The sequence below is a fragment of the Simochromis diagramma genome, unplaced genomic scaffold (genome assembly GCF_900408965.1).
Source record: "Simochromis diagramma unplaced genomic scaffold, fSimDia1.1 OVJJ01000293.1, whole genome shotgun sequence".
NCBI classification, from domain to species: Eukaryota; Metazoa; Chordata; class Actinopteri; order Cichliformes; family Cichlidae; genus Simochromis; species Simochromis diagramma.
The window spans coordinates 20,607,974-20,632,795 of NW_024386801.1; the positions used below are offsets into that span (position 1 = coordinate 20,607,974).

The 24,822-nt window shown below is 39.4% G+C and overlaps 1 protein-coding gene across 4 annotated transcripts in view; it reads right to left on the minus strand.

Moving 5' to 3' along the window:
* kif21a (kinesin family member 21A) overlaps positions 1-24,822 on the minus strand; it is a 58,301-nt gene that overhangs the window by 15,187 nt on the left and 18,292 nt on the right. Inside the window, exons 2-27 of one of the 4 annotated variants that reach the window (XM_040026481.1) lie at positions 21,726-21,948; positions 18,728-18,910; positions 17,512-17,652; positions 17,018-17,149; positions 16,681-16,851; positions 16,212-16,327; positions 15,281-15,476; positions 14,994-15,183; positions 14,794-14,860; positions 13,729-13,932; positions 12,151-12,238; positions 11,927-12,041; positions 9,341-9,529; positions 8,428-8,627; positions 8,199-8,306; positions 8,028-8,096; positions 7,736-7,881; positions 6,883-7,027; positions 6,340-6,534; positions 5,481-5,582; positions 4,778-4,943; positions 4,106-4,126; positions 3,318-3,375; positions 2,916-2,970; positions 2,629-2,828; positions 1,876-1,989 (exon numbers count right to left, since the gene is read on the minus strand). In XM_040026481.1, the coding sequence (XP_039882415.1) occupies positions 1,876-1,989; positions 2,629-2,828; positions 2,916-2,970; positions 3,318-3,375; positions 4,106-4,126; positions 4,778-4,943; positions 5,481-5,582; positions 6,340-6,534; positions 6,883-7,027; positions 7,736-7,881; positions 8,028-8,096; positions 8,199-8,306; positions 8,428-8,627; positions 9,341-9,529; positions 11,927-12,041; positions 12,151-12,238; positions 13,729-13,932; positions 14,794-14,860; positions 14,994-15,183; positions 15,281-15,476; positions 16,212-16,327; positions 16,681-16,851; positions 17,018-17,149; positions 17,512-17,652; positions 18,728-18,910; positions 21,726-21,948 (3,594 nt within the window). Of the gene's footprint in view, positions 1-1,875; positions 2,002-2,628; positions 2,829-2,915; positions 2,971-3,317; positions 3,376-4,105; positions 4,127-4,777; positions 4,944-5,480; positions 5,583-6,339; positions 6,535-6,882; positions 7,028-7,735; positions 7,882-8,027; positions 8,097-8,198; positions 8,307-8,427; positions 8,628-9,340; positions 9,530-11,926; positions 12,042-12,150; positions 12,239-13,728; positions 13,933-14,793; positions 14,861-14,993; positions 15,184-15,280; positions 15,477-16,211; positions 16,328-16,680; positions 16,852-17,017; positions 17,150-17,511; positions 17,653-18,727; positions 18,911-21,725; positions 21,949-24,822 lie in introns of all 4 variants that reach the window. The other 3 variants (XM_040026480.1, XM_040026482.1, XM_040026483.1) reach the window with 3 other exon arrangements.

Consider the following 24,822-nt stretch of genomic DNA (forward strand, 5'->3'; position numbering starts at 1 on the left):
ACACTTTTCCCCCCCAAATCCGTCTTTAATGAGGTCAAATTAGAGCTCTGGGAGAAAAATCTGAACACTGTAATTTTTGGAATATATTTAAAGAAAAATGATTCATCTTGTGTCAAAACAGCTTTTAATGACTGCTTAAATCTAACAATAGCTGAGCATGTGTGTGACTAGACTGCACACCAGAAAGAAATTGGTGGATGGTGGATGAAAAAAAGAAGAAGAGAAAAATGAGGAGACTCGTTTTAACAAAAATGTCATGTTTAGCCTGAGGGTGGTGGCAGAGTAAATGCCATGCTGTAGCCTAGAGAGTTTATCCTGTTGGGTGTCCTTGCCTAATGGTCAAAACACAAACAATTTAAATGCAGCAACCCAGGATGCTTCCCATACAAGGCGGCTTGTTGCTGGCATTTTCCTGCCATGTCATAAAAACACATACATAAACAGCTCTTGCAAACTATATATGACTATTTAATATTTGTACATGTATATTTTTTATCTCTCTCTTCTTCATTTCCACCTTATCCTCCTCACCTCAAGCGTCACCTCCTGAAATGATATCAGGGCTCTAATAAACAAAAATGTGCATAAACATGTTTAATTATTTTGAATATTGTCACAATTACTTATTATCAGCAGGTTAGACAATAAAACTAAACCAGAGCCTTGCTGGTTATAAGCTAACATTATTCCAACTAATGTTGGACTCAAATGTTTTTAAAAAATAAAAGAAAAAAATAAAAATCTCACTTTCCCTCTGAGTTTATTCACCAAGTGTCCGAGTCCAACAACGTTACAGCGACTGCAAAGAAAGTTTCAGTGACACCAGCTAAGAGCAGCTAAGTGCAACAAAATCCACTAAAACTCAACAACTAACCTCAGTATTGTCATTAGACATCAGTGAGCTTCACCGATTCATAAACTCGTATCAGACTCAGAAGGTTTACAGCCTCCTCCAGATTAAATGGATGTAAACAAGCAGCATACTGCTGAGGTAAACGGCAGATTGGCAGTCTACACTCGACGGCCAGCATTGTTTGTCCTTAACCGACCACTGTATCTAGGATCAGGTGCTTAAAATTGGGAAGGGTAAGAATAGAATTCAGTTGACTGCAATCTACTGACATCTAGTCATGAGCTTTTATACACTACCTTTAAACAGTACCTCAAAACCACTGCAATCAAGACTCTTGGGTATAATTACAGATACTGACATAATGCTCACATGTAATAATTATGATTCCTAAATAGTTAATGCAATGTTATTTTTCATTATTTTGACAAACCACTTCGATTTAATCTGAAAGTCTGTACTACAAATACATCTTGACCACTTTCACAGCACTAATATTTTTGAAGTTGCTCATATTCTAAAACAGGACGACAGGCAATGAAGAAGAATTCTTAAGATATAATCAAAAACTGCTGTCAGTATTTTTCAGTTGATGCACAGCCAGTTTTATAATAACCGTTCGCTCACTGTTCAATCTTTCTATTTGAATCTTACGCTGGAAAACTTACTGGTGAGATAAAGAAAAGTAAAGAGAGCGATTTCTGAACAGGACGTCAGGAGCAAGCGGATCAATTAGCAAGCAAACAATGAATTTGATCCCAAACTATCAAAAATACAGTAATCACCAGCTTTCAACATTAGAGCTCAGAGAAGATACGTGTTATTTAAGTTAGGCTGGGAAAAAATTACTTCAAATGAAGCATAGAGCTTGGCATGTGACGGTCATCAAACAAGATGCAGAGCATTATGTAGACACCACATGCTTTTCCAAACCAGGAAACCAGAAGGAGGAGTATTAGTAGGGTCAAAGTGAAGTAGTTTTGTCTTTAAGCTCTGTAGCCACAATGATGGCATCAAGTTCTTACTGTTTAATGTCCTTGACCTTTGCCCTTTCAGCCGCTGCTTGTGCCTTGTCATAGGTCTTCCTGCGCGAGAGCGGGGAAGGCTCAGGAGCTCGCTTTTCCACGCCTGGCAGATTTCTGGAGCCAGAACTGAATGTTCAGTTTTACCGATTTATCCACAAACAACACAGATAATATAACAAAAAAAAAAGATTTTTAAAACAAATGGAAATGAAACCGATACAAAATAATGGCAACAATGACGAGATGAGCATGCAGTACACACAGAAATACAGTTACCTGATGTTACAGTTCCAAAACAGTGATGGTTCTTCGTCAAGCTCATGTTTAACAATGAGTGCAGTGTGTGCTGCACATCCACAAATATAATTCTAACTGTATCATTTTTGATGGATTATTATCAGCTAAGGTTTATTCTTACATAAAGCAACTGGGTCCATTTTAAAGCACTGCTTGTCACGAGACATTTAATGCAGCCTGGTTAGTATTTCTTTTATTAGTGTGCAACTGACCTGGAATAAGGAACGGCAAGGGAGACTTTTGCAGGGCACAGTAATAATCAAGCAATACAAAATATTTGCTCGTCTCTACATGCTTTTCTCAAATAGATTCATCAATTGCTGTAAGGTATAGCAAAACGTGAAGGTGCTTGTAAACGATATATAACCAAATAAAGCAAAGAAGCGCAGCAACAACATGCAGGAAAAAGAGAAGGAGGAATTAATCTGTTAGTAAGAGTGCAGGGCCTGAACTTACATGCTGCCCATTTTAGAGGAAAAGCCAGGGGAGAGAGCTGCGTAGTCCCTGACTGAGCCTGACAAGTCCATGTCTCCGCCCGCATCGGGTGTTTCAGCTAACGGCAACATCGGACTAGAAAAGTCGACAGTAGGTGCATCAGGGGCAGAGTCACTGTTAGCGTAGAGCAACTCCATCTGAGTGGTCGTCCTCCTGCGAGCCTGTACAGCACAGATAAGTGAACAATTAAAAATACAGAAATGGTTTTAGGATAAGGCATCAAACATGTGCAACAAACTCTACAATACCTTATTCCTTGTTTTGGTCTCTCCACAAAGTTTCATGAAATCTGTAGCCAGAGTGCTGGAGGAAATACAGACAAGTTTTTTAATGCAAACACTCATTATAGAATGTGCTTGGACTACACTGCTCCTCTCTGCTTTACTGCTTTGCAGTATAATTAAACAATACTTCTCATAATTAACAAGTTAATTATAAGAATAGTATAAACATTAATGTGAACATAAAAGACAAAATGCAATTTCATTAAAAGAAACAATAAAACATCATATGTATATAATGCAATAATATAACAATTCATGAACTACTGAAGCAACTTAACATAAATGTGACAAAATATGCCACAAGATAATATTTTAAATCTACAAATACATTGTTATAGTACTTATTAAGCACTATAACAGACTTACTTTCCCTCTGCAGAGGGGCTCTGGGCAGATTCGTCACTGCTGCTATCGTCCCCGTTTTCTGTCAGATGAGATCCGTGAACAGAGAATATTAGATGGAGTGATTTAGCTGAGATGACTGGTCAGCTAAAATGGTTCTTAGTAAGTATACTTTGCTAGAGACTTAAATAATTTAACTTCTTTATTTTAACCTTTGCAATTTTGATTTCTTTTGTATAACATGTAGAAAAATGAACAGATGAAGCAGATGAGGGGTGATGTCAGCACAGCGCCATGCTGTTTAATTGATAAACCTGGCCCTCGCTGAGCTCATCAATACCAGATGGCTCAAAAACAGATGAGGTTCAAAGTCAGAGAGAGGTCATATTGGGAAGATTTTAAAGAGACATGTAAGGGAGCTGATATGAATGTAAAAGAACCAACATGAGATAACAGGGTGGAGGAGTGCAAGAAATCATTAGTCTGCTGGTCCTGATGGGTCAGCTGACCTACAAGGTCTAACAGAGCAAAATATCCACGTTATATGGTTCCTGTAGAAGAGTCTGGGGTTAGCAGGTGCTAAAACATGGAGGCTGTAGCACATGTGAGCTGCAAGGAGGAGGGGGAGGACAGAGGGTAGGAGGAGTGTATCCAGATAAGGAGAGGGGAAAGCTTCAGCCAACACATGGAGGGGAGCCTGGTTGCACTGCACCTCATGCACCTGTTTATGTTATGTTCAGTTAGTTCTCAAAGTGCAAAGGGAAGGAACCATGCATTCATAACCGATTAGAGTCCAATAGGGTTTCACTTACCAGGCGGGATGTTACCTAGCTCTGTAAACACATAAGAAAACAAAAAAAAGGGAAAAGAAAAGATGGGGGAACAGAAAAAGGCAACGCACAAATCAAAAACCATCCCCCAAAATTCGAAAAAATAAATAAATAAATAAATCGATAAAAAAAAGATATAAAAATAAAATAAAATGCACCAACTGTCAGAGCATCCTACCGAACAGAGGCTGGCAAATTCAATATCAAAACAAAAAGAAGTAATCAGCTTTAATTACAAGCATGTAAATAGAAACCGTATTATACTACTGTGATCGTATATACTTGTGTACACAGCACCAAAATGTAACCATGGAATTAACTGTCGGTTATACAACAGGGACGCCAGCTTCTATTCGGCAGAAGGCAACAAGCAATATCACCTCAAAAGGCCCAATCATGCAACTGACCAGTTACCCAGTGCACCTCCTGACAGCAAAATCATTTCTAACAAGAGTATGAAAGCAACATTTATGCTGCTAAATTTAAACACGTACACTCAGGGAGAGAAATAGAGCTAAAACATCCCAGAATTAAATTCTAATCTCAGTTTTGCCTAGCATGATATCAGTGACACTTTCAGTGGGTGGGCAGGGCCTGGTCCAAACTGGATACGTTTTTATTTTATTGTATCTTTTCATTTTTTTTTAATTCTACCTTGCAAAGCATTCCCCAGCAGCGCGTCCAGCTCTGGGTTAAACTCTGCCTTCTCCTTCAGCATGTGAAAGAGCAGCTGGTTCTGTGTGGCGCTGGTAATTTCAGTCTGCTTCAATCTGCCCTCCATCACCTTCACCTGAGACTCCCTCTGAGCTGCCTGCAGGCCCTGAAGAGGTCAGACCACAGTGTCAGGCCATTTCATCTGCATTTCATTTCATTTTTTGGTTAGAGTTGGAAGTTTCTGAGTTAATGCATGGAACAGATGCTACAACTTAATATCATGCACATATGCAAATGCACTTGCATGGCATATTGCTGATACTTGGGCTGTATGACTACTGTACAGCAGTGGCTCTGGAGTATTTAGCCCCAATACAGATGTGGCAATTTTTATCAGTTATTAATAAAGAAATGATCCAAGTTGAATTCTGGTTAAATAAAAGATCAACAGTGAAGGAACAACAAACATCTTCTCCCCTGGTCGCTTACAACCCACCTACAGTCAACTGGTGTCCTACAGTTTCTGTTACTATACAACTGCATTTCTTTCTACATACAGAGGTTTCTACTATTTTGCACATAAAAGACACGTAAGCTAAATAACATCTATGTATAATCATGTTTGTTGTATGTTATTCATAAGGAGAGGAAATGGTGATGTTTTCACTGAACAGGTGTGATTTCTCTTTCTGAAGGAGGGTACCTTGTTAATTGCCATTGACATGAAGTGATCAAGGAGAAAACGAGCCTCTGTCAGTGTACAAGAACCAATCACAGCAGAGACGTCCACAGAATCACCCTCCTCCTGGGAGAAAGAAAAAGTAACATTTGAAGACCATAGTTAACAGAAATGAAATTCTAATTTCCAACCTTGTTAACATGCCCATATGTTGTTTATTATGTGCTACAATGCATATTTTTAGCAAAATAATCAGAGAAAGCCACTTTTTCTCTTGGAACTGGAGTCCGCGGTACTTCAGGCACTGTGTTTGTGCTATGAAGTTACTGTTACAGTTTCAGTATTGACTCTCTCATAGTTTTCCTGACAGTAAAAATGTGTATGGGCTCTCCTGAGTTAGAGTGAAACACCCTTTATACAACTTAAAAAAGAAGAAATACAAAAGAAAAATTTAACTATTTTAAATCAAAGATATATTCTTTCAAATTTACTCTTCAGTCAGCAAGTGCTAAGAACGCTGAATTTCAGCTGATTGTGACATAATGAAGGTCATTCACGTTCCACAGTCTATCCATTTCTTTTATATAGATGGTATCTGGCGACCTCCCCTCTGCCCAAGTTTTGACACCTCACTATATAATCAACAAAGATGCGATTTGACGACCAGTTTGAACAGTTTCCAGGTTTTTCCCGAGGGTCGTCCTATTAACCTGTATAGGCAGAGATCACCATCACTAACTGCTGATTCACACCCGGTCGTTTTATTCTGGAAGCAGGCCTGAAAACGTCTCAGTTCAGAAAAAAGGCTTAAAACAAGCTAAACAACCCGTCTGAGGTTTTCAATATCTGGCTGCCAATTTCCAGAATCAGCAGGCTCTCTCACCTTGGTTTCCTCCATCTGCATGATGTTGGCCTGACAATCTGCAATACTGTCATTAATATAATCAATGTTGGCTGTCAATGCTTCCACTTCCTCATTGATGGGAAGAACAGTCTTCTCTGCCTCTGGCCCCTCTCTGAGCAGCCGGTCCCTCTTCCTGAGGACCTTCTCCTTGCGCTTGGTGAGCTCCTCCCTTTGCTGTGTGTTAAAAATGAAACAAATTCTTATATATTTTCAATCACTGAGTCATTTCTGAATATGGGAAAAGTCACAGACGATGATTAAATTAACCTAAAGCAATGACATGTTCTTTGAAGCTCATTGATAAGGAAACACACAAGGATGCAGAGCAATATTAAATGAAACAACTGTTTTTGCTGCATTACGCTTAACAACAGCCACAAGGTCATAGATTTTAAAATGTCCCTACTGAAGATAAAAGAACAATTTAATGTCTTCCAGGCATCTAGCAAGATATCTTTTAGGTCTTTCTCCTGATCTGCTAACATTCAAAATCTATACAACTGTCCTGCTTTAGGTTTTTACCTTGAGAAGGCGGTTCATGTCGGTTTCCATATTAGAGATGGTCATCCTCTGCATGATGACATCAGAGATACGCCGCTCCAGGGACTGCCATTTGTTGCGAGCCATTCTGGTGCTGTAAACACTTCCTGTGCGCCTGTAAGAAGACCTGTACATGCAGCATCACTCATCAGTAAACTGTCCGATTAATACAGCCACTTATTTAACACCTAAATGTACAAATCCAGGGAGAATGTGGAAAGTGATTAAGAAACCCTCCATCGACAACAACTCAAATGTTCACATTGTGTGCATTTTAAAGTGGATTTGGACTTTTAGCTTAGCATAATTTAGGATTAGTGAAGTGTTTCAACTATTTGTCCTATTAGGATATTTAATTAGTACACATTTTAAGAGTTTATCAAATATATTGATTTTTTTATTCATTCTGACAGCTAAAAGTTTTACATAATAGCCATCCATGTGTTAATACTTTAAACTGCTAACCGTATGTTTTACCTAATAACATTCATCTGTTTATCTTTCATTTCATGCGGTCAGCTTATACTTGTAACCGTTTATCCATACTTTTATCCACCAATTCAACTCTAAAGCTATACTGTTAATAAGAATTTCAACTGCTAGCCACAGTTTTGCCTAGATCTTTGGGCAGCAATCTCCTGGGGTACTAATCACAGATGCAAATAACTGAAGAAGAGATTTAGGTTTCATTTTATGAAATGAGGCAGGTAGGGTGTTCACTGTTTCCTGAAAATGTCTGCAGTGTCTACATCTCAGAGCCTTCCTTCCAGCCGGCCTCTTTAAAAAAGTAAAAAATTATGCACCCAAGCAAACATTTGCGTGCACACAGACTCACCAAGTGCCATTGGGAGCACTGTTGCTGGAGGAGTACATGCGTCCAGAGGGGGGTCTGTGTGAGGAGTCCTGGACTGGTTCTGGAAGATTGACCTTTCGGATCACCTTACCCGAGGTAGGCCTGACCTGCCTCCTCAGAGCTGTCACCTGACACACAGAGCTTACTTGTCACACCAAAAAATGTGTAAACACAACATATACCGGACATATGCTTGCATCTACAGTCTCACAAGTACAATTAAAAAAAGTTCAATCTGCTTCCTCTGTCAGAAATACTTTTTGATGCCTCTCACCTCCTCAGTCTTCCTCCTCAGAATAAGCTCCTGCTGTCTTTTCTGAGCTTCCAATAACTTCAGCTGATGCTGAGGAGGAAACATGAATATAGTATCATCAAAGAAAGTAATGAAACTCGTGGCACAGACCGTGATATAACTGCAGAAGTTTATAAACAGACTGTTACTAACCTCCTGCTTGCGCTGGTCCTTCTTCAAAGAAGCTATTTCTCGGTTTCTGCGAGACTCGTTCATCCTGTTCTTCTCCTGTTGCTCCTTCATCTGCTTCATAAGACGGACCTGGATAGATCATATTAAACAATATTGGGCTTAGTAACAGCACACATGTAAACTAGAGAGCCCGCATCTCCAGTTTACATGAGTGTCATATCTGGTACAGTTATATCTCCTTAGTCCATACCTTAGTCCTCTTCATTTCTGCCACATCCATCTGAAGCTTCTTCAGCTGTTTCTCGTACTGTGATTGGTTCTTGAGTAGGCGGGCATGCTCCTTCTGGGCCGACTGGAGCTTTTGAAGCTCCTTGTTCATGATGCTCAGCTTCTTCTCATATTCAGCCTTGATTTTGCGAGCCTTATCCTCTGTACCAGTTTCTACTGAACCTGAAAATATTCAGAAAAAATATAATACTATAACATTTTTTAAATCCAACACTGCTGTGGGACATGCTCCCCCAGCTGTGTGTGCCTGACTATCTGCAGGTGGACTAACTGAAATCTCAACATTAGGTTACCAAAAATAAAAATAAATAAATAAATTAAAAATACAAAACAGATTTTGTTTCGTGTAAACCTACCTGGAGAAAGTGTTCGTGAACAGAATCACACTTTCACTTTGCAGACGACATGTTTTACACACAGTTGGTCAACTAGTGTGTGTGTGTGTGTGTGTGTGTGTGTGTGTGTGTGTGTGTGTGTGTGTGTGTGTGTGTTTTAACAAAACTAATAAGTCTGGCTTTAAAATCCATTCTTTTAAAATCTGTCTCAGACAAACTTTGATGTATTAACTGTCCCCGTCTGCCAGCACACATTCATAAACAGGTTTTTCATTAATAAAGAAAAACAAAGGCTCAGATCAAATAAGTAGGCTATAACATGAATTCTTCCAAGCTTAATCAGAAATACCAAATATACTTTCTGTTTGAGATTGAAATAAGCTGATCAGAGGCAGAGATATGATGAACCAAACCCACAAGTGCCTCCTGGTGGATGATTTTATCCAAACTGTCAGAGCACATGTAAATAAATTATGTCACACACTGCAGTGCTCTCCCCTCTGACTGATATGTGACCTCCCACTTCCCTCGTCGTCTTACTCATGTTTTGGAGGACGCGGTCCCTCTCCAGCTGGGTGTCTCGGATCTTGCACTGCAGCATCATCAGCTTCTGTTCGTACTGCTGTTTCAGTGTGTGTAGACGCCGCTGGCTGTTCTCCAGTTCATCAATCAGCTTCTGCTTGATGGCAATCTCACAGGTGATGTTGGCCAGATCTGCCTGGTAATTCTCTGTGAGACACCGACGAGCTGATTAAGTATCGACATCCACAGTTACAGGCATAAATCTCAAGCAGTTCTTGTATATTGTTGTTAGAAGACCCATTTAAATAATCTTGGATTACACATAGTCAGGTTTCATTTGTTTAGTCCCAAGTTCAACTTGAAAACTGAAAAGAAGTGAAAGAAAATGAATTTGTGCTACTTCATATTTTATCTTAGAAAAGGTGTTTTTGCCCACCTGAAAACATGAAATGCTAAACCTAAAAAAAGTTTTAGGCAGAGCCTAAAGACTATCACAAGCAATTACATCAAATTATGTTTTTGTAAACCAGTTTTGTTAATTGAGTAATTGGGTCTTAATTTATGTAAGCAGACATTTTTGTTTTGCTCACTGCCCTTCATGCATATACCCCTCAAAGTCTGGGAGTGAGTGTATGCATGAAGGGCAGTATATTCTATAATGAGCCATGTAAAACCCAGAAAAACAGGACGTAACCAGGAGTTTGTACTTGAATTTATACACAGTCTAATATTACAATTCATATCTGTTTGGAAGCCTAAAAACAAAAAAATGAAGCACTGTGAGCACAAACCCCCACCAAGGCAGATCATTGTCTGCACAATATTTACTTTTAAGGGAATAGCATTGTATTTTCTTTATATTCAATTTGGTTTCTTTGTTCTTTTTAAACATAGATTAAAAAGTTTGCAGCTGTTTTTACTGCACTACAAAGTGCAGCCTTTTTAAAATGTATTTGTCCTGTTGAAGCTCACTTTAATAAACCTGACATAATTCTCAGTACAATTTTTCATTTACATGGATTCGTTGAGTTGGAAATACTTTCTTCAACTTGAAAGAAAAGCAGATGTGCAATGTAAAAGTGAGGTCAGAGGTCAAATGTGATATGATATTTGGATACAAACTATAACGCGAGATTTAGAATTCCCATATATTCTTCCCAATATTCCTTTATGTTGTCAATACAAACAATGACAGTACGAAAGAGTTTTAGACAGCTCTATGTAGCATTATTATCACTATGATTTTAAAATAAATGATTGACCTTGAAAGAGAGGTCAGAGGTCAAATGTGGCATGATATTTTAAATCTTTATACGGTACATTCTGTATGTTCACAATACACATCACGCCTGTAAAAACACACTTTGTAAGGCCAACAAATCATTAAGCTGACTTAGGGCTGTTCGATATAACGATATATATCGGATGATGATATAAAAACGTCTATCGTTTCATTTTACGCTATCGTTTGTTTCGTGGTGTCGCAAAATAAACTGTTTACGGCAATATTTTTCCATCGTTTTGATGGTCACTGTAGTGGCTATATTAATTTCTTAAAGTTCTCTCTTTCTCTTATATTTAATATAACCACACTACCGACGGACAAGCGCCTGTTTTTATACGTTGTGGTTAGCAACAACGACGGTAACAGCATCGCGTGTCTGCTTGTTTATGTTCCACATAAACCTTTCACAATAAAGCTCAAGATCCTGTTGAGACTTTTCAAAATAAACTGAATCACGTGAAAGAGCAGATTATTTACGGATGAGAATTAAAAAAGAGCCGCCAGGTGCTAAAAAATAAACCTTAGACTCAACGTTAGAACAGGCTTTTCCCTGCAGCACGCCGTGTAATAAATACTCACAAAGAAAACGGCGGCCTTTACAACTTATGTCTAAAAATGTATAGTTTCATGCATCTGTTAAAACACTGGACTCCAGCTACATGACGCGCAGCTGGAAACACTTCCTGCAAGATGAGCTGCCTGAGATTCAGACTTTACAGAAAATTTTACATTTTTGTGATTTGTATCATTATCGGGATGATAGAATTCTTATATTGGGATATAAGATTTTGGTCATATCGCACAGCCCTAAGCTGACTTTAAAGACCTTGGTGGATGTAAGGCAAGTTTCAGTGGATAGTTAACATGACCCTACTCTATCCCAACAAAGTTTGATCAAAATTCATTCAAAACCTTGAGCTACTGTGTGTATAGGCACATGCAAATGCCACCAAAAACGTCACTTTCTTGGTAAAGGTAATAAGCACCTGAATGAGAATGAACAGAATGAGAGAAAATTCTCAGGTCACTCAGACGAAAACTATCACATGAACAGTGGGTTCTCAAAGGTTTAATGATTTAGATGGCCGGCCTATGAGTGAGGGTCACAAGTATAAAGAGAACTTCAAACACATTTAAACAGGGTTCATAACACGTCTGTTTTCAGTTGCTAATGTACTGAATTTAAATGAGATCTCGTGTAACCAGCTGGCTCAAAATCTTCCATCTGAATGGGGGGAAAAAAGGGGGTCGAAGCTTACAAGTGACACTTTAAAGACAGTTTCATTAAATCAATAAAAAGAAAAATTCATGCAGGATACCTTTTTCATCTGACTCTGAGTCAGAGTCATCAGAGCTCTCCTCTACATCCATCTCTTCCTCCTCCTCTTCTTCCTCTTCCTCTCCCTCCTCATGGTCACTGCCCTCCTGGACCTCCTACAGCATAAAACAAATATACCTTTTTATTTCAAAGTACTATTTAGTACACTGTATATACGAGGTTGATTATATAAATAATGGAGGAACATAATGGAGTCCGTCATACCATTTCCGTGTCCTCACTGGCCCTCTCTGTCATTTCCTTCTCTGTACCCTTTTCTTGCTCATTGTCAGGAACTTCTTCTTTGTTGACGCTGAAAGATTTAAAAGACGTTGTAATCAGTTTTCCATTTGTAATGTAAGAAGAGAACTTGGAAGCTTTTTCTGCAGGAAGTGGATTGCACGTTAATCTGCTGGCAATAGAGAAACTTTCATTTTCTGGATAAACGCAGTAGTAAGTAACATATCTGTGCATGGCATCTTTAACATCAGGGAGGTTACACTGTCTTTTTGGCAAAGAAGCTTTTTGACTGGTTTCACCACAATGCAAGGTTTAGTTTCCAATGACTCGATCTCTGCAGACACTCTTCTCTGTGAGAAAACATAAACAAGTCTTACACAGTGAGACTTAGGTAAGACCACAGAATATAAGTTGGGATTGCTCCAATTTTATAAGCTTGATTGTGCAAAAGACAGTATTTTTAAACAAAAGAAGGGAGGCATCTCATCAGGCTGGTCAAAACTGGCAAAGTAAAGAAGCATGGAAGGAAAATGCAGTACGAAAAATAAATGTTTTAACCAAATCCATGAAGCAGATCTGTTGGATAAATATTTTATCCAAACTCGGGGGGTTAGCAATGCCAAGGCAGCATTTCACACAAAAACCACCCGGGTAAAGTGATCAAAAAGAAAATAAAAGATTAATACACTGAAAAGGGGATTTTTTTTTGTCATCCAGCCTTAGATTGTTTGAAAATAGGAGATTAAAGCTTATTAAGTGGCAAAACTGTGTTTCAGGGAGGTGATGTGCTTTGACAGTAGTATGTTTCACGTCAGAGCAGGGAAATACCTGTCCAAACATAAACAATAAAATTAAAATAAAGTGCTGAATTATGGGGAAGCATGGGAATGGCAACAGGAGGGTGGAAGCTCTGACAAACCTGGCATCCTCAACCTCTTCCACCACCACCTCCTCCCTTTCCTCCCTCTCTCTCTCCTCCAACAGCAGCTGGAGTCTTCAGGGAGGGTCAAAGGGTCAAACGAGAGAAGGAAGCAAGAGATGAACAAAGGAAGAATGGAGGGAAGACTGGTCAGAGGAAGCTCTGCACTGAAAACCACACCTTTAATCCACCTTTCAGCCCCAAAGTGCCCCCGGGCAGCTCTGAGTTAAAAAATAAAATAAAACCTGAGCCTGCGATCAATCTGCTGTGTTTGCTTGCACTGAAATTTACAGTGCAGCAACAGTACAGCACTACCAGAGAACTAACGACTGAAAACATAAAGCTGATGTGTTTGTGTATAAATGAAGTCAAATGTTTATAAATTATTCAATAAGTTATTTGTGGCTTTTAAGTGTCCTCGTTCCAATATACAAAGACGAACCTTTGAAACAAGTCAAACTGACCTCTGGGTAAAGCAATCATGCCTTTGGAAAATTATGAATGGTTTAGGATAAATAAAAATGCCATTCCAGTATGAAACTCACTCAAATATATGCACGACTGTAATAAAACATTCAACAGAGCCAATCCTCAAAACCATTTAAAAAAAACAAGAACTTCGCTCTGTTTACTGTCACAGTTACCTTTTCTTCTTCTTCTTTTCTCGTTTCTTCAGTTTCTCCAGATCTTTCTTAGCGAGTTCGATAATGTCAGCAGTCTCCTTCTCGGGGGCCAGAAGAGTGGAGGAAAAGGAGCTGGACCCTCCATAGAACGACTGACGGTTGGAGGCACGGGACAGATTCTTCCTCAAATTCTCACTGACAGCCTCGCTCTCCAGGAGTTTTGCCCTGAGGACAGCATCAAGACACCGACAGATTGTAATACAGAGCCGTCACTGTGTCTCCAGATTTGGTCCCTCACAAATGAATTTCATCTGTAAATGTGTATAAAGGGTTAAAACAAGGCTTGTGTTTAACACTGTAGATATTCAACCCCACTGTGGTGCCCCCTAAAGAGAGCAGCCGAAATAACAATGTTCAGTCTCATTGCCAATTATGAAAGTCCACTAAAACACTTCATATTTCATGTCATATAATCAGGTTGAATCTTTTTAAACAGGTTGTTTAAAGAAGTATTTTTATCGCCATTTAAATCAATGAACAGAATGATTTTATTACAACTTTGTGCACCGTTTGTGTACTGCTGCAGTTTCAGACAACATTGCTTTCCCCTCTGAAGATACCGTGTCACCAGTGTGGCTAATTCTATTTTTTCCAGCCTACTATTTATAACATCATTACAAAATATTTCAATAAAAAGTTCTCTTCTCCCGTGCTAATCTCATCTCTACCTTTTCATTTTATCCGTGTCTACTGTATTTTAGTATTTAGTCTAAATGTTTGAACCATCCCAAGTCTGTTTTTGTTGCAGAAAAAGAAATGACGGTTTAGTTTCATCCAGACTGAGATCAGAAAAAGCTCTGGAGTTTGGTCCGCACTGAGATCCTGGGAAGGTTTCACAAGTGTTATATTGACTGGGATCAAAAGTCCAGACCAAAACACTTGAACTGTGATCTCACATGTCATCAAACATTTCAGGGTAGTGACTGTTAAAAGAATGAGGTAGTCTTAATGTTTATGAGTACAGGAGGCGAAAACATACAGGAAAAGGTAAAAAATGAACAAGGGAATAAATCGGAATTCGTTTACCGAAGGTCTTCAATCTCTTTAATGTAACTCTGAATCATGTTTCCAATTTCCTCTGTGCCTCCTTCACCTGTAAGAGAAACATGATAAGAGTAATGAAGGGAAAAAAGGCACATCATGTATTAACTGACTAGAGCGGCACAATATAAAAACAAAAACCCAACAACTCTCTGCTTAAACTAATTCATAAGTTTGATGCATACCTGCACGGGCAAGGGTCTGGTTGGCCTGGTCACTGAGCAGCTGGGTGAGTCGTGCCCGCTGGGCATCGATGGTCTCCTGCATGGCCTTCACCCTCACCCTCAGGTTGCTGTTCTCTGTCTGCAGCATGGAGTTTTCGTGGAACATGTCACTCAAGCTTTCCACACCGTCCTCACCCACCAAACGTTTACCCTGCAGGGGGGGGGGCAAAAACAATATAGTTTGTTGTAAAAAGTTTAATTTTTTTGACATGCCACGTGGGTTTCTCCCATTCCTCCCGTCTCCTCACCGTCTTGTACTCCATGAGCTCCATCTGCAGTCGAGCTATTTCCGTCCTCAGAGCGCTGATCTGCTGGCTGGCCTTGTCCTGGTTCACCATCACCTTGTTCTTGATGTTCCGGGCTCTGTTCGCGTACTTTAATGTGTTCAAAGTTTCCATGAAGTCACGGTCAGATGGACTGATGCATGCAATCATCACTGTTTGGCTGAGAAAGAAGAAAGTGACATTTCATAAATTATTTTCACACATGATCTCCACACAGTATTGGAATTATGACACTGTGGGACACTGCACCTAGTAGTTATTTCTTACATTAACATAAGAGATAAAATGTTTGAGATGTTCTCACTAATGGAAATTGTTTGGTGAGGTCAGAGCAGGAAATTATGCAGAAAAATCTAGTGTGTGGGTATCCACACCCAGGCATCTCCCACAGTTAATACAGTTTTATATCATCTAATTAGCTGGGGTGGGTTTTTTTTTTTTTCCATTTTGACTTTTCATCTTCAACTCAATTTAGTTTTAGTTAGTTTCCATGGTGGATTATCTTGTTTTAGTTTAGTTTTTATTTGTTTCAGTGTTAGTTTTTAGTGGCTTTAATCATTATTGCATGCACACATTCATCACTGACTCAGGCAAGCTCTAAGAATTTTTTTTCCAAATTAACAAACACTAAAACTAAGGATATTTTCCTCTATATCTTTATTTTTATTTCCAAGTTCTCAAAATTGTTCCAGGTAGTTTCAATTCTTTTAAACAAGTCTAGCTTTTATTTTAATTGCTTCCCCCCCCCCCCCCCCCACATCTAGTTTTAGTTCAGTTTTAATTAAATATAACAGCACTGGTTCTCATCATCTTATACTGTTGTTTGATGATATTCAAAACAAATCAAGACAAAATGTTTTTATGAGGAAAAAGCTCAAATCTGTGGTCCTCTGACCTGTTTCCTCCTAATGAGTCCTGCAGGAGTCGGGTGAGTTTGGAGTCTCTGTAAGGCACATGTGAGGCCCGCTTGCTCCGGTCACCCAGAGCACTGATTACATTCCCCAGGGCGAGCTGGTCAAAAAGACAGGAGACAAAGGGAGACAGGATTTCATAGAGAGGCAACAATTTGCTATCAGTCCATTTGTAGAGTTACAGTTAACACTTTTCGCACCACTTATTTTTTAGTTGCGATTTGGGTGGCCACATCCCAGAAACAGCATGTTTGTGTGGAACAACGTGGGATCCCTGGTCACTCTAACTGTGCTGACTTTGTTCAGCTGGAAATACCATTAAAAATACTTCATAATTCATTCATTTTTGAATTTAAGTATATTTGTAAAGTCTGCCACCAGATGGCAGTATATCATTAGACTTTGAAGTCTTTGCTGCCTCACAAATCCTGGTGCAAGAACAGGCAGACTCACCAGTCCACAGTTAATGGAGATGCCCTCTTTGGCTCGATCACCCGTCGCTCCGGTTCTTTTCAGCCGCTCCGAACCGGCCAAGTCCACAAAGTGAAACTTGGCCGTCAGCGTCTCATACTCGTCCATCTCAGAGTTACCGTTGGTGACTCGATTATCAGTGTCATTTTCTTGCTGTGTAAAAATCATGCATGTAAATGCACTCAGTGACAGCAGCATGTACACACAGATTTTTTTACCCCCAACAATCATTGATAATAAAAAGGAGGAAAAAAAAGGAAAGAAATGATATTATTGATAAGATCTAACAGACATGATTTGCAGTGATTTATTGACGTACATTGTCAGAGGCACAGACGCGGACTTGGCACAGGTGGATGGTGAAGATGGCATGAGATCGGGAGCTTTGGACGTTCATCTGAGTGCTGGCTGTGGTGCGAGACAGAGCCCCCAGTTTCAGGCACTGCATCATCTACCGAGTCAGACAGAGCATTAAATATTAATACAATGGTTGAACCCACTTTGAAACATTTGGTGCAAAAAAAAAAAAAAAAAAAAAAAAAAAAAAAAAAAAAAAAACAACACAACAGCAAACTCACAAAACAAAGTGCAGTGCTAAAAATATATTTATACTGAATATATGAAGCTTTACTCCAGTAACGCTTGTAGCAGTACAAAGGTTTATACCCAAGAGTACTGAGTAAATCTTTGATACCAACCTACACACATTTTGTCTTGGGGATGTTTTGTTTTAGAATAAACTGATGCTTAAAGGGAAATCAATGATGTCGCGCTGAACACCTACATAACAGTGCAACACATAATCTGTGTTACCTCAGCCTCGGAGGACACCGTCCGTGTGGTCACTCCCACTGTGTAGATTCCACCGTTGGCATCTTCATGGATCTTAATGTGAGATTTCTGCTTCATGTCTCGAGTTGAGTCAAAGAGGTCCAGAACTTCCTCGTTGTAAAGCTGCAGGAAGACGCAAGAAAATTTTTCAAACTAGCAGGAACAAGAGATTATTCTGTGATTGCTGTGTCGTTTCTGTCTACTACCCTATATTATTATCAATGTTTGCTGTTCTCAGATCTCTTGAAGAGATTCTGAGATCAAGCGTCTCATTATGTAAAAATCAGAACAGAAAGGTTGAATAACTTACAAATTGCAAAAATGCCAGTGGGTGTTATGTCTTTCATACTGTGTACAGGCCAAACAATAAGTTACAGCAGCCCGTACAGTAAACAGCCCTGAGAGGTGAAAGCAATGAGTGTACGGTGAAAGACTCACTGCTCATTAAGGTCACTGCTTTTAGCACACTGTGATAACTGAAGGTGACTCAAATAACAGAATCAGCTATTTTAAATCAACTCTGCTCTCGTTTTGATTATGGCAGTAAAACTGAGAGCTTTTCATTAGCTACATATTAAAACGTTTTTAGAAAATATCTCTTGAACCACTAAATGACTGAGGAAAAAAGCAGTATACGTTTCACAATATTGGGTCTAAATGATATATAGACATCTCATCCACTGCCAAACAGCTTGGAGCTTTCATTCTCTCTCTCTTTTTTTAAAATTAAAGCAGCTACCAGTAGTTTTAAGGTAATCTGCACCATCTAGTAACTTTTGAAGCCTTAGATCTAAAACGATATCTTATTTGCCATGTGTGACCATCACCATTATACTGCCTCCCCAGCTCAAGATGAGCCTGATGGCCTAGCACAACTGTCAAGTCACATCATCCCTATTAACTCTCTCTGTCCAGAGACAGACCTTCTATCACCCCCAACCTGCCCCATAACACCTCCTAATCCCACTGACGACAGCTGCTGCAGTGGCAGTGTGGATATTTTCAAATGACTGAGCACCATGTCAAAGCCTGTTAAACCAGCGGTGTCAACAATATTAGCCTGACCCATGACACTGGAAAGCCTAAGAAATTTGTGTTTTCATTTACTGGGTTAAATTTTGACAACAACAAAAAACAGGTTATTAAAAAAAAAAAAAAAAAAAAAAAAAAAAAAAAAAGCTGGAAAGTGGGTGTGTACCTCGAGGAACTGTGCGTTGATTTTAAACTCTGGTACAGGACGTCCCTGCTCCTGGGCGGTCCGCCGGCGCTCTTCAATGCCCTTGAAGAGGTGGTGGACAGCACGGGGGATGATACCCAGCTCTTCGTCTGCTATGTTGACATCGAAGCCAGTCCCCATGGTGTACGTCTTCCCTGAACCAGTCTGGATGGAAAGGGAAGAATAAATATAATAACCGCACACATGGCATTCAGACTGGCCTTCCTGATGACCATGGAAAGCTTTCAAATGTCAAAATTTGCAGAACCTTTAGTTCTGAGAAACATTTTGACTTGACTGATTTATCGCTTTTATTTTATTACAGTGTGTCCTGTTTTAAACTTGTAAAGCTGTCACCTGCGATCAGTTTCATTTTCCTTCTGTACTGGTAGTAGTAACGTATTATGTTGTGTGATAAAGAGCTGTTACTACTTTGTTGCTACTTGGTAAAGCAGAAGTAAAGTATCTCCAATAACTGTTTAACTGTTAACGTCACATATCTGTTTAGCAGTTTTTACTTTGAGCTCACAGAGCACTTTGGCTGATTTCTTTAAACAGTAGGGAGCTTTTTTGTGCACATGTCATGTTTTCCACTGGTGTTTCCTCTTTCTGGACATTTACCAGAATGCTGAAATTAACATTAAATATTCAAGTGTGAGCATCAATAATGGATGAGCCCAATGAAAAAAAAAAAAAACCTCAAAAAAACAAAAACAAATAAGAAAAGAAATCTTGCTCTGTTCATATTTTTAAACCTCTGAGGACCAAATCATCATAAGTGGTAACCAATGTTGAGGATGGCCCTCAAAAACTAATGTATTACACATTACTCCGTTCTTTATTTAAAGTAACCTGTTACTCTGTAAAATGACCTGAAATGAATTGCAGTATAATTATCAGTTAACAATAGAAACCCTTTTGGCTTTGCATTAGCATGGTGCCTCTGTAGATGCTTGCAAAGATTCAGTGTTAGCAGAGCTCAGTTTGCACAGTGTCTGTTAACTAATTCTGAAAGCACTGGAAACAATCCATTACGTTTTACACTACAAAATGAGCAGTGTATTTACATTGGAGCTATAAATGAAGCAGGTTCTAGTCCAGGTAAACTTTGCAACTCTGAAAAGTGCCATCTTGTGGCTGCATTTGCTCAGTGAGTTTTACAATCCTACTGACAAAACATAAAACATTCTGCTGTATTTCACACAGTTTCTTAAAACTAAGCCAGGGCACTGAAGATTCAAAAGTGCTTTAAATATCACCGATTTATTCTCTTTCCTCAACATCAATGCCGTCTGTTTATTTCTGTAACCCAGTCTAGCTGAGTTCTTGCGATGCAGCCGAGTGGGTCGGTCTAAATCTAGTTTAGTGCCTCTAAAGCCTAAGAGGCAAGCAGATCTGATCTGGGATAAACCAACCGCTGTGTGCGCTTAATGTGTGGATGTGCTTTGAGAAGTAGGCCAACACTGAGAGAAGCTGTTACTAGGGAGATCCAGGTTAATATGGACACACATTAAAGATGTATATCTGTCTACAAGGTGTGTGCGCTTCACTTCTCTACTGAATCGTATGCAGCAGGAGCTCTGCTGCTAAAGAAACCCGAGTTGTAGGGGGGATGAGGGGGGGCCAGGAACTACAGGTTATTTCCATGTAATGGAAATGCTGAAAAAGAAAAACATTTTTAAAAGGCTGGAACTCGTTTTTAGTATCAATTAAACATGATATTGAAAATGAGTGAAAGTGAGAACTACTTACTTAAGGTAAAATTTAAAAAATACTTTTTTAAGGCTGTGAAAATTTACAAAAACAATTTCACCAACCCCAGCATGTTAAAATAAAAAGTCCAACAACAATCTAATATCTGAAAGGTTTTGAGGTAGACAACAAATATTTGGCACAAAGTTAAAAATGATCGTGCTTTATGTAACAGTTTAAAAAGACAAGGAAAAAAAACAATATCAAAACATCAAGCTTTGTCTACAAAATTTCAATTTATTGTGCGTAAAGCTTCCTTTGTTAAAAGGTAACTAGCCAAATTGTGACTTTTCGGGTTAGATTTCTTGGTACTTTGTGGATAGATTTAACGACAAGAATACATAGCCATCACCACTCATTTTTTTCAGTGTTTGATTTTACAGCTGACGATGCAACTGGTTGCCGTCAGTGCTACCACTCAGCCTCCTAGCACATATACCCATGGTATCAATTTCAAAATCCTTCGTCACCATGTTCTCATTTTATTGCATTCACAAGATTTTCAGAAAACTTGATATTTGACCTTGTTGTCAAGGCCACTAGGATTTAATCTTGTCCAACACTTTTAGCAGATGCTCCTATGGTATCAATTTCAAAATCCCATATTGGCAGATTCTCCAGTTATTGCACCTTGCAAACTTGGGTGTCCCTGCCACCCGCCTACCAGTGGGGTGACAACAATACCCCCATCAGCCTTTTATGGCTAAGGAATAAAACAAAGTTATCAATACCTTACAAAGCTTTATAATGGCAGTATCGCTGGCAGTGATTATGTAAACATCAGTGGCAAATACTCAATGCAATGGAAATATTCTGCTTCTTTTTCTTAGTTTGTCATTTGTGATGGATGTAAACAGTAAACATGGCCAAATCTTTAAATAAAAAGACCAGCGTAAAGAACCAGTATAAGATTTTTTTTAACTGCAAATCATAGAAAAATGTCTATTTTACTGCACTTTTTCCAGTTATGATGCAGATGCACAAATGAGCACAAATCAGTTTTTGAGCAGTGGAAACAGGCCTTTTTTTTTTTTCCTGAGTATCAACTTGCAAGATTATAAGTCAGATAAAGAGGGTCGGAGGAGCTCACATGATTTCAAATGCAGATTTTAACAGCCAAATAAATTAGTTAACAAGAGAGTGTTGTGCATAAAAGACCAGGGATGATGGGATGATGCTTTAAAACACCAGCAGTGCTGCAGTTGTGACACCACGGACAAAGACTTGCCTGTCCATATGCAAACACAGTGGCATTGTAGCCCTCGAAACAGCCTTCGACCAGCTTCTCTGTGCAGGTACCGTAGATGGTCTCCTGCTGCGAGTCCATATCAAACACAAAGTCATAGGTGAAGGCCTTGTCTTTCCCCAGGATCACCTGGGGCTCTCCAGGCATCACATACGTACAGATGTGACATCCCTCAATCTTCTCCCTGGCCAGCTGAGGACGAATCCTGCAGAAAATCCAGAAACAGTGATTAGGCTCTGCCAGGTTTCTTTGTTTCTGTGTACAATAGTGCTAAAAGTTCTATATGACTCAGGCAAAATGCTCCTTTCAGTTAATAGAAAGAAAAAAAAAAAAAAGCCATCAGAAATGTGAAAGGGATGCATTACATCGTCACACAAATTCTGACCCTTCTAGGATTCTTTCAGCACCATGTCTCACCTGGGTTGCAGGTCACTGTAATATGACCAATTAGAAAAACATTCATCAGCAATCTCCAGAAGGAGAAATGTCTCCATAAAAAAAAACCCTTTCTCTTTATGCAGAACCAGCCTCAGGGCAGCCATCTGCCAAGACCACTTGAGGTTGAAGAGAGTAATTAGTTCTGCACTTCTGTATAGGTTAGCACAAGCGACACAAGAAAGTAAACAGAAGATCAAAGTGCTGTACAGGGATATTATGGCACCTTCTCATTAACAACACACATCTGCATGACATTAAAAAAAAGGCATGCAAAAGCTGTGGTTCAAACTGTTCATCTTAACCAAAATTCATCTTAAATCTGTCTACAAGCCACACGTTCTTTTTCAATAGGTAGATCACAGGGACATAGTGGATTAAACATAATCACATCAGCGATAGATGTGTGGATCTGCAGGGACAGGGTCAACACTCTGGATCCTACTGTGACCCAGTATTTTGATCTGTAAAATATGCCAGCTGGGTGAATCTGTGCTTTAGTGTGTCTGTGTGAGCGCATGACAGAACTGCTGTGGTTTTGGCCAACTGAAATCTGGCAGGGATTAACTAGAGTAATGCGAGTGTGGAGGAGTAAGACAAGGTAGACAGTAGCACTGTGTGTGCTCATTGTTCATTTAAAATGAGCATTTCTTTCTTTGTTGAAAGAACAGTACAGCACACACACCACATATCCACAGAGGGCGTGAATTCAAGGACAAACACAAACGGCAGCACTTATTTAATGGTTGGTCAGTCAGTCAGTTTGGTATGTAGGCAGGCAGGTCTGTTTATTGATAACAGGGCGCTGTTAAAATGCTAAGCAAAGAAGCTATACCGAATGACAGCAACATCAAGAAGAATGAACAGGAGAAGCTCAAGAAATGTCAAGGGCTGAGAGAAGAACTCAAGATGTGGAAGGTGAAGGCAACAGTGGTCCAAGCGGTATTCTGAGCCCTCGGTGCAGTGGAGGACCTGAGCAGGGCAAGTGGCAGTTCTAGGAATCGCAAAGATACTGAACAGGACCCTCAAGCTCCGAGGCCTCTGGGTAGAGGACCCGAGCTTGAAGGATAAAAACCGCCTCGCAGGGCGAGAGGGGAATTTCTCTTTTAAACCATCGTAGTGGGAAACTGTTACTTACAGCCCAACATAGAATAAGTACTGATCTTGACCATCTAATCTTAGAGAAACTTTCTTCCATTGGTTTTGAGACAATTCTAAGAAATAGGGCTATTTTACTGAAAAAATAACTTTAATTATGAATTAAAAACAACAACAACAACCAAGCTTTATTCGTCACATACACAATGATTACACACACATACAACATGCAGTGAAATGTTTTGTGTCCGAGCTGTGGACAGGCTGCAGACGTGGCCACGCCATTCCAGGGTTTGGTTTTTAACATGGGGGTCTAGCCAGGACCCTTACTGGATACTGGGCGGGAGTCGAACTGCGACTCCCACCCCAAAGGTGTGTAGTCTTACCACTACACTATCCAGCTGCTGAAAATGGCTGGATAATACACTAGCTCGAAATTAGATCAAAATGGGATTAGATGAAAATAGGATTAAAGACAACCCTCCAAATGTGATCCCTAAATCTGATATGTTTGCCATTTTTCCATTTCAGACAACTTTTTTTTTAAATGGCTGATAATAAAAATGTAAAAAGAAAAGAAGGTTTAAGGGAAATGCTCTTCAACTGCAAGAGTAAATAAATAAATGAGAAATGAAAGTTGAAATGTTAGGCAAACCTGTTTATGTTTCACACGTTTCACACATTTCACCTGTTTATGTTTCACACGTTTCACATTATATGAGTAAGGCTCTACCAGAGGTCTCCTTTTAACATGCTCATATTTTTCACTAAATAATTTCTGGGCTTATCAGTCAGGATCTGATGTTCTTATGTAAGGTTTCAGCTTCTAAAACATAAAAAAACGAGTAATTTCAGTCTATGTTCTGCGCATGTTCAATATGGACCAAAAGAGACACTTTTTCCAAGCGGTTCTTAAGACAAATTCTTTTCATGGGTTCAGCTCACGAACAAGCTTGGGAGAAAAGCACCTGACAGCAGGCTTGCCAGTCCTGAGTGGATAAGGGCCTTATTGTGCCTCTGAGTTTGGGGGAAAACAATACTGTGAAGGGACTACAGTGCAACCATTGTGTCCGCCTGTGTGACAGTGGATCCCAGCACTGACACCAACGCCACGGCTGCAGGATTACACGGCCAGATGGAGGCGAGGGAGGAGAGGTAATGTCCTGTAAGAAGGTCATGCAATGTTGGTGAATAATGAACAAAATGGTCACAGATGTGTACACAGGCAAAAGATGCTTCGCTTGATGGGACGCTTTTTCATTTGACTGTTTTGATTAAAGCTTCTCAGGTTCTCAGATTTCTTACTGCATCAGTTTTCAGGCGACTGATTTTGTTTGTAGCCACAGAATTTTTGAGATCCTAGTGCTACGTTATCAGTGCATAGCACTGAAATATATGAAAAAAAGACTAAAAAAAAATAAAATAAAATAAAATCTGTGAGTACTCTGAATTTCAGTAAGCTGCATGAAAAATGCTCCTTCTACAACCCACAGACCAAACAGCGTTTTTGTGGAAGACTCCACAACAGTCAAGCCTGAGTGTGGTG